Raw genomic sequence first — 10,070 nt, 5'->3', positions numbered from 1 at the left:
GTGGACAAACTGTACAGAAACGGACGGACAGAAATTAGCTGAAAGAAATGAATAACTTGATTTAATGACTAACATTCCAAACCCAGTTGGATACTGGCAATAATCAGAATACATTCTCTTGTACATTAGGTCTGGGAAACACAAAGACAAAATAAATTACAACTTGAAATGTTTAACAAGAATAATCATTTAGACTCTGGAGAACAATGCAACAGATGAGTTTGAGTGGATATAAATTCCAATAATTTAAGCACTTATGATCAGAGGTAGAAAAATGTTATATTACATGAAGGTGCAGAACATCCATCTGCTGTCACACAGCATCCAGACTCTTCCCTGTAGCTTCTGATTAACAATTTAAAACCCCAGGGCAGGTCAATGATCAAGGAACAGGTGATTGTTCGGACGCAGCCACCACTGCTGTCAGAGTACTGCTGTCAGCTCCTCAGTCCAGCAGGTGGCACTAGTGCACCAGATACTCCTAAAGAACAAGTCAGTAACAGGAGTGCACATTACACGCTGAGGCAAAAAACATTCTTAATTGGTTACATTTAATATTATACTGATTGTAAGAAAAATACATAGAATTGTATCATGAATGCACTACACTTATTCTGCTCTGAACTGCTGCTCATACTGTATCAGATTTAATGTTCAAAATGAGACATTTTTAGCCTCATTACTGGTAATCATGTAAAAAAAACACAACAAAAAACAAGTATGTTGTTTGCTCTGTCCAAAACATTCATATTGTTTGTGTAATAATCACTGAATCTTATGGAGGAAGCAAGTGGAGCTTTACAATCATTCGTTTTAGATTTCACTGAAACTACTTTTGTAGTAGAAATAGTATCTTAATGGAGAGATATCACTACAGCTAAGATGTAGTCAGGTTCCATCCTCTTTTTCGCCTCTGATTCACTGTCATCTGACCTATTAAGCACAGATCCCAAAAGAGGAAAATAATTTGGCCTAAAAACAGCATGTACACTCAAAAAAAGTCAAAAGGAATGAACTCACTCTCTGCTTGTTGAGCCTCATTTGGCAGCAGGAGAAGGCTGCAAACAGGACGTAGATACCAGCTGCTATGAAGCAGTTGTACCCCACTTTGTTGTAGAGCTCATAGATCCTCTGCGGAGGGTTCTTACTGAGGGCGCACACACAACATCATTACAGTCTGCACAACTTCAAGTACACATCAGACACAGGCTGCTAGAGATGTCATTGAGACCCACAAAAGAACTCTTTTGCAGGTCATTGAGAGTCACAGGAGAACTGAATACCACCAACTGCATCTATACAGAAAGTCTGATCTCATCACAGCTACAGTACAGTGTTTAGGCAGAGAGCTGGAATGAAGTGTGACAGTAGAAGCCTTACTCTTCATGGATGTCTTCATCTGTCACAGGCACATCTTCAATCAGAACTGCTGAATGTGTTGTGAAGAAGATCCCTAGCATGGCCTGAGAGGCAGGAGGGAGACTTGTTACTGAAGGGCACTATATAAAGTAAACAACAGATCCTAAACTAAGATTAGTAATTCAGTTCAATTCAATTCAGAGTTTTGTGTGATTTTTTATAAACACATGTGAGGCTATATATCTGTATGGCAATTAGCTGATTAATTGATTATTCTATCTACAGAAAATTAATCAGCATCTATTTTGTTAAATGAATAACAGCTTTAGTCATTTTTTAAAGCAAAAATGCAAAAAACTTTGCTGGTTGCAGCTTCTTGAATGTGAGCATGTGAACCTTCTCTGTGTCATACATGATACTAAAACTGATTGTCTTGTGTGTATTTTGGACTGTTGATCAGACAAAACAAGATATTTGAGGACATCACCATGAGCTATGAGAAATGATAACAGGAATTTTTTCATTATTTTCACATTTTATTGACAAAGCGATCAATCGAGAAAATATCAGCAGATTCACTGATAATGAAAATAACCATCAGTTGCAGCCCTATATATCTATATAAACTTATATAAACAAAATTTCTTGTTTTTTAAAAAAATGAAAAAAAAATTACAGTTATGCGTAAGTTATCATTTATCACAATTAAGTTTACTAATTCTTTGGTCAACATAAAAAAACAAAAGTACTTTAAAGAAAAAAGTTAATTTTTGGTGAGCAGCTGGAAGCCTTTCGTGACGTCACAGGTGTTTTTTTTTTTACGTCATTGTTTCAAAATGTACATTCTCCTGCTAGTTCCCCTTTTCTGGGTTTCTCTCGTATTTTCACCCCCTCTCCAGCTGTGCCCCCGTTTTGTTTGTTTCTCCCGGGAAAAACAAACAAAACGGGGGAATTAGCATGTCCCTCTTTATGAACTTTATTATGAATAACCGTCATACACACAGATCCACAAGTTTTGTATGTTTGTCTGACCTTACCCAACTTGCCAGATCATCTGTGAAACACACTCTACACACATACAATCCACGCACGACATACAATTTCAACATATCTGTCACCACAACCCGATTTAAGTGGCGTGTGCACAGCTGCTCTCTGTGCAGGTGGTCTTTCCTTCTGTCCTCTGTCCTCCTCCCTCTGCTGCTGATGTGAATCACTGCTGCAGGTACTGCTAGTAAAGAGGAGGGCTGGTTTGTCTCAGCCAGCGGCTAAGTTTACATGAAAAAATTGCCAAATTTTAAGATGCGTAGTGTACTCAGATAAACATTTAGGCTACATACAGACAGCTTTCGTTTTATTAGCTTGGCGATGGATGGGACACTGCGGGCAGAGCAGTTGAAAATATCGCTTTTTTCATGTTTATACTTGTTGAACAGGTGGTTTGATAAAGTATTTATTGTCTTTTTACTCACAACGGTTTTGTTGCACCTACAGTAACGAGCGTAGTTGTCAACTGGAGTAGATTTCAAAGAGCTCAATGACCTCTCAAAATTAAAAACAGTCCTAAGATGGAGACAGGGCATGCACAGTGTGTATATATATATGTACACATACACACACACACTAAATATATATACTAATACTAGCAGCATACCCCCATACTAGCAGGTATGCTGCTAGTATTCGGCTAAAATGAATGCATTCTGATTGAGCAACAATAACATTTTTGCTCCAGCTGTTTTAGAGAGGCGTTTACTGAACTTTATGGAAGCTGTGGTTTATGCTGCTGTTAAATCAGGTTAAACTCATCACAGGGGAACTGTCTGTCTTGTCTGGACATGGTTTCAGAGCCTTTTTGAACTTGAATATAACTTGAATATTGACAGAAATCATATAGCCGAGAATACAGAAGAAAAGGCAGCAAAAAGTCAAACTCACCAACATGATGACCCCCCACGTGCTCAATACAATCCCACACGCGGCGAGTTTCGGTCCACAAATCAAGACGCGCATCATTAATATTAGTTGTATTAGAAAGGAAAGAGAAGCTGACTTGTTGTTCAAACTTGTGTCATTTGTTCAGTCAGATGACTCTGACTGCACACCGGAAGTTTCCGTGACGTCGAAAGGGTTACTTTTAGTTTTGAAGTTTAATTTAAAAGTTGGGGGTTTTAATTATCGACAGAAAGAACAAATATCACCTCAAGTATGCTGTTGAATTTAAATATATGGAACTATATACATTTAATTTGATAATTTAATTTAAATGAAAGGTAAATAAATACATTAGAATTTCTATTATTCTATGTAATTTATAACTGGCAATTATCGGCGTAACACAAAAACAGCGCATGGCATGATACAAAATATTTAAAATTAATTGTCTGATACAAAATCATGTGACCTAGTCTAAGGTCACGTGACTTTCCTCTCAACGGTCGTGCCGCGGGTACTACTACGCTGCGTTCAGGTACTGTCGGAAATACAATCCTTAAAGGACAGGTTCATTATTTTTCAATTGTCAGGTGTCCATATCATGGATGTGTAATAAGAGCTGGACAGGGCTCAGCTTTGCAGCCAATTTTTCCCTGTAGCCACTGGCAGTATTGCAACGAAAAATCCCCCAGCACTGCGCATATTCAGTGGGCCGCACTATGTGGAAGCTAACCCCGAAGCTAGAAACTTTTTTTGGCGTATTTGCCAGCCAAGCAATTCTTATAGGACTGAATGGGCACCATTTTTTGTCCAGTATCCAGCTCTTATAATACGTCCATGGTCCATATGAACAGTGAAAGGTTTTCTTCGCTTTAATCATTCCTCCTTTCCATACTGGCTTTTAAAAGATCCCTTTCAAATTTGCTTTCAATGTAAGTGATGGGGGACAAAATCCACAGTGTGTCCACACAGTCATTTTGTGCAAAAATGCATTTAAAAGTTGATATGAAGCTTCAGCAGTCTGAGTTACTCATATCAAGTGGATATTTGTCACATTTACAGTCTTTTTAGCATCAAATTCCCTCTTTCTGTTTCCTCAGACAGTGTTTCCCTGTTTAGCAATGGTGGAAGTATAGTGACAAAAAGAGGGACTTTAAAAAGACTGTTAATAATGGTGTAATGTAATATTATTTGCTGTGAGTGTTATTTTCAGTCAGGCAGTCAGATGACCACCATGGGGGCCTATGTGGGGTACTGGAATTTTTTTTGTTTGATGGTTTGTTTTTTGTGGGGTACTGGAGTTGGGTAGCAATAGGCTACCCAGGCGATAAGCTGTGTCTGTGGGGATTGTGTAGTCTGCTTATTATAAGCAACTTTGGGTTTGTTTTTCTATAAAGTCGCTTACAAATATTGGTCTAAGGTTGCGGTTTTTTGGGCATGTTTCCAAAGCTTAGTTACTTATTTGGGATTGCTCCCTGTATGTCTGCCTGCTGCCTGCTGTCACAACCACGCTTGTAAATGGATTGCACTTATATAGCGCCTTTCTAGTCTTTCGACCACTCAAAGTGCTTTTGCACTACAAGCCTCATTCACTCATTCACAAACACATTCATACACTGATGGCAGGGGCTGCCATGCAAGGTGCCAACCTGCTCATCAGTAGGATGAGCACCCATATTCCGATTAGTGGACGACCCGCTCTACCTCCTGAGCCACAGCCGCTTGTAATGTTATTAGCAGACATTTTAGATTAAACTATCAGGGATAAAAGTTAGTACAGTGTATGTGTATGTTACAGAGGAACAAAGCTGATGACTAGACAAGGAGGACAAGGACAAGACAAGTTTTTTTTTCCATACATTAATTGAGGTGGCCAGTCAAAGGCCCAATATGTGTATTTTTTATGCTTGTTTAAAAGGCCAACAAGATATCTTTGTTTTGCCTTCACTGATATCACTGATTGGCCAATTCATTATATGCAACTTCTTAACTTTCATTTTCATTGATTCAATAATTTATTCATTCCTCATTTTTTGTTGGCCAATTGGTTTCATTCAACTTCTTTAGAGTTAAAAAGAAAAACATGTAAAATTACAAGTAACAGTATTTTTTAAATGGTTTCTTGTGAAATGCAAAATAAATTCATACATATAAATTGATCAAGTTGCCTCTCTCTCTCACATTGTGGTAGGTAAGGTCACTTGTTTTGGGTTCTTTTTTTCTATTTGGAGAGCCAAGTCGATTCTTTTGGGAGACCATAGCCTTGAGGAAACATTGAAAGCAGTGCGACAGGATGCAGAAGCAGGGCAAGCGTGGAGAAGTGCAAGCTAGGCTAACTGTTAATCCATACAAACTCTATATATATGTATCTCCCCCATCAGTGCTGGTCACTTGTTGACATGCACCAGCTGTCTACATGGAACGGAGTCATATACTTTTCTCTCTAAATGCATTTTAATGCACTGTGCTGCTGACTGATTGTTCTTTTTTTTGTTTTTCTCTTGGGATATGTTTTTATCATTTTTTAAAGGGAATTTTTAGATATACAGTATATCTTTATACTTTCTGTTGTTGTTGCACTGCTGTGGGCTGGGAGGAACAGCATTTCGTTTTTTTGTGTATGCAAATATGCAAGAAAATGACAATAAACTAAATCTTTAATCTTGAACAGTTAACACAACCCACGGCCTGTCTACCAGGCTACCCTATGGGCTGTCATACCAAGGCATTTTTCAGCACACCAGGGATAACCCATTACAAGGATTTCCCCAGGTAGTTGTGAGAGTAGTATCCTGGTGACCAGAACCTAGGGGTGGTAATGGGCAGACTCTCAGCTGCAGGACTTCATCTGAGGAGAGATAAATGTGTATTTGACAATTGAAGTCTTTCGTGGGCATGGTTAATTACTACCACAGATTCTTGACCAGTGTTTCCACTGTGCTGGAGCCACTACATGTGCTCTTGCAGAAGGAAGCCCCATGGAGATGGGGAAAACATCAGAACCAGGCATTTAAGGCCACCAAAAAGTGTCTCCAGTCAGAGCAATTGTTTATGCAGTTTGATGACACAGAGCCTCTCTACTTGTCCTGTGATTAATCACCTCACAGCGTTGGAGTGGTTTTATCCCACCGGTTTCCAGATGGCACCAACAGACCAATTGGATACAGGTCACAATCACTGTCATTAGCAGAACAGGGTTATTCCCAGCTCGATAAAGAGGCGCTGGCTGTTATTTTCGGCCTTAGGAAACTCTTCTGGTATCTGTTTGGAAAACACTGCACCATTGTGACAGACCACAAACCGCTACTGGGCCTCTTGTCCAGTATCTTGAAGAGTGACAACACAGGATGGCAAGCTGGTGAGACGGCATCAGGATCAGAGTCGTCCATGTCATGACCGGAAACTGACTGAATCCAGCCTTCAAGATAAGAGATTCCTGGTGGACTCAGCATCACAAGAAACACCAAATCCTGAACCAGAGAATCAGGCACAAGAGGCAGTCATGCTGGTGCCCCCAGAAAGGGGTCCTGAAATGGCGCCACATTATCCAGTGCGAGTTAGGAAGGCACCCACTTAGACTCAAGGACTATGTTATTGTAGGGGGAGAATAGTCCCCTTGGGTGCCTTGAGGTGGGGAAGTCTACCCCCTAACTTGTAGTGTAGATTCGAATTCAATGTCACATACGTGCTGATGTGTTGCTGAAGTTCTGTGGTAAGGATATTGTCTCATTTCTGGATGTCAACTGTATTGCTGATAGCATTTTGGCTCCTCTCAACTCAACAGTTCTCTCTCAACAGTTAATTTTGATATATTCCTCATTACTGTGGATAATTACCCACTGTACATTTAAACTTACACTAGCTCTGCTCAAGCACTCTTAACTCTCTCCTTCTTTTAGCGACTTTCTCGCTAACCCCTCAGTTGCTAGTTACTTTAGCTCAGCAGTAAGCTTAGCAGCTAACTTAGCTTAGCAGTTAGCGATGGCTTCTCTCTCTCCCTCTCTCTTGCTCGGTGTGTCATATGTTTAGCTACTCCTCTGCCTCCTGTAGTGATAATGGTACATGTAATAAATGTTTTTTATTTGCAGTGTTGGAGGCGGGGCTCAGTGAATTGGAAACGCAGCTCTGCACCGTGGAAAATCAATCATTAGCTACTTTAGTTAGCCAGCCCCCAGTAGCTGGAGTGAACCAACCCAGCAGCCAGGAAGCTGGGTTACTGTCGAAAGAAAGCATAGCCCTAAGCAGAAGGCCATGGTTTACCACCAACTCTTAAACATTAGATCTATCATATTGATTTATTTTGTCTTATCGAAACCTGGTTCTGTCATGAAGAATATGTTAGCCCAAATTAATCCACTCCCCCCAGTCATATTAATATTCACATTACTCAAGACATGGGCCGTCTTTCACGCCCAACCTGGAAAACTTTAGAGCCAGTTCTATTTGCTATAGTGTACCGCCCTTCTGGCCTGTACTCTAAATTTTTATCTGAATTCTCTGAGTTTTTATCAAACTTTATCCTTAGTACAGATAAAGTGATTATAGTAGGTGACTTTAATATTCCTGTGGATGTTGATAATGATAGCCAGGGACACAAAACATTATTAGACTCAATTGGCTTCTCTCAGAGTGTAAATAAACCCACTCACTGTTTTAACCACACCCTCGACCTTGTTCTGACATATGGCATCGAAATTGAACATTTAATACTTTTTTAAGACTTTCCACAAAATCCTATTTTATCAGCCCATTGCTTAATAACTTTTGAATTTCTATTACTGGATTAAATGCCATTAGACAAAAATATCTTCACTATTTGATAGTGCTGTAGCTAAATTTAAGGAAGCGATTCCATCAGCATTGATTTCAATGCCATGTCTCAATACAACAGATGACTCTTATGCTAACTTTAGCCCCTCCCAAATTGATCATCTTGTTGATAGTACCGCAGGCTCACTGTGAATGACACTCGACACCATTGCCCCTTTAAAAATTATCGCCCCTTTCCATAAATTAAAGCAAGCATCACAAAAAGCTGAAAGGATATGGCGTTTCACCAAATTGGAAGAGCCTTGCTTAGTCTGACAAGATAGTCTTAAAACATATAAGAAGGCCCTCTGTAATGCCAGAGCTGCCTATTACTCATCATTAACAGAGGAGAATAAAAACAGCCCTAGGTTCCTTTTTAGCACTTTGGCCAGGCTGACAAAGAGTCATAACTCTATTGATCCATGTATTCCTATAGCTCTCAGTAGTAATGACTTCATGAGCCATTTTAATGATAAAATTCTAACTATTAGTGACAAAATTCATCACCTCCTGCCCTCAACAGGCACTGATTTATCCACAATAAACAGGAACCTTAGAAACAGCTATAAAATCCTGATATATATTTAGACAGTTTTTCTCCAATTGACCTTCTTGACTGAACTTCACTGATTTCTTCATCTAAACAGCCTTACCCTTCTTTACTAGATATGACCAATCTGTCTTTATAAACAGACTATGTACCACAGTCCTTTAAAGTAACTGTAATTAAATCTCTTCTCAAAAAGCCTACTCTTGATTTAGCCAACTGTAGACCTATATCTAACCTTCCCTTTCTCTCTAAGAGCGAAAGAGAGAAAGCAGTCGCAAATCAGTTGAGTGACTTTCTACATAACCCACAGTTTATTTGAGGATTTTCAGTCAGGATTTAGAGTGCATCATAGCACTGAGACAGCACCAGTGAAAGTTATAGACAACTTCCTAATTGCATTGGACAAATGATCTCTCTCTGTGCTTGTCTTGTTAGATCTTAGTGCTGCATTTGACACCACTGACCATCACATCCTATTACAGAGACTGGAACATTTAATTGGCATTAAAGGAACTGCATTAAGCTGGTTTACGTTCTGTTTATCAGATTGATTTCAGTATGTACACGTTAACAAAGAATCCTCCACGCACACAAAAGTTGGACACGGAGTTCCACAAGGTTCTGTACTTGGACCAATACTATTCACATTATATATATGCTTCCTTTACATAATATTATTGGGAAATACTCTATAAACTGACGGTTAGGTAAAACTGACAAAACTGAAGATATTGTGCTTGGCCTTAAACACCTTAGAAACACATTATCTAATGATATAGCTACTCTAGATGGCATTACCCTGGCCTCCAGCACTACCGTAAGGAATGTGGGAGTTATCTTTGATTAGGATATGTCCTTCAACTCCCACATAAAACAAATCTCAAGGACTGCCTTTTTGCACCTACGTAACATTTAAAAAATCAGGCACATCCTGTCTCAAAAAGATGCAGGAAAACTAGTCCCCACATTTGTTCCTTCTAGGCTGGATAATCGCAATTCTTTATTATCAGGCTGCCCTAACAAGTCTCTCCAGCTGGTCCAGAATGCAGCTGCATGTGTACTGACAAAAACTAGAAAAAGAGATCATATTTCTCCTATTTTAGCTTCTCTGCATTGACTCCCTGTAAATTTAAATTTTAAAATTTAATTTAAAATCCTTCTCCTACCTACAAAGCCTTTAATGGTCAGGCACCATCATATCTTAAAGAGCTCATAGCACCCTATTACCCCACTAGAACACTGCGCTCCCAGAATGCAGGCTTACTTGTGGTTCCTAGTGTCTCCAAAAGTGGAATGGGAAGCAGAGCCTTCAAGCTATCAGGCTCCTCTCCTGTGGAACCATCTCCCAGTTTGTGTCCAGGGGTGCAGACACCCTCTCTATGTTTAAGAGTAGGCTTAAAACTTTCCTTTTTGATAA

The 10,070-nt window shown here is 39.4% G+C and overlaps 1 protein-coding gene across 1 annotated transcript; it reads right to left on the bottom strand.

Annotated features, from left to right (window-relative positions):
- Positions 1-34: 34 nt before the first annotated feature.
- rnaseka (ribonuclease, RNase K a) lies at positions 35-3,504 on the bottom strand. The gene is made up of 4 exons (XM_042401034.1): positions 3,298-3,504; positions 1,381-1,463; positions 1,021-1,147; positions 35-481 (listed from the first exon to the last, which is right to left on the bottom strand). The coding sequence occupies exons 1-4, from the start codon at positions 3,373-3,375 to the stop codon at positions 464-466; spliced, it is 306 nt and encodes a 101-aa protein (XP_042256968.1). The 5' UTR covers positions 3,376-3,504; the 3' UTR covers positions 35-463.
- Positions 3,505-10,070: the final 6,566 nt, after the last annotated feature.

The sequence above is a fragment of the Thunnus maccoyii genome, chromosome 22 (genome assembly GCF_910596095.1).
Source record: "Thunnus maccoyii chromosome 22, fThuMac1.1, whole genome shotgun sequence".
NCBI lineage: Eukaryota > Metazoa > Chordata > Actinopteri > Scombriformes > Scombridae > Thunnus > Thunnus maccoyii.
The sequence above is the reverse complement of the archived record's forward strand: the minus strand, read 5'-3'. Positions and strand labels throughout refer to the sequence as shown.

Excerpts from the sequence above, each read along its gene's own strand:
- rnaseka (XM_042401034.1), bottom strand. The coding sequence starts at position 3,375 with ATGATGCGCGTCTTGATTTGTGGACCGAAACTCGCCGCGTGTGGGATT. Across the intron at positions 1,464-3,297 it reads CGTGGGGGGTCATCATGTTG|GCCATGCTAGGGATCTTCTT; the intron begins GTGAGTTTGACT and ends CCTGCCTCTCAG. Across the intron at positions 1,148-1,380 it reads GATGAAGACATCCATGAAGA|TAAGAACCCTCCGCAGAGGA; the intron begins GTAAGGCTTCTA and ends GTGCGCCCTCAG.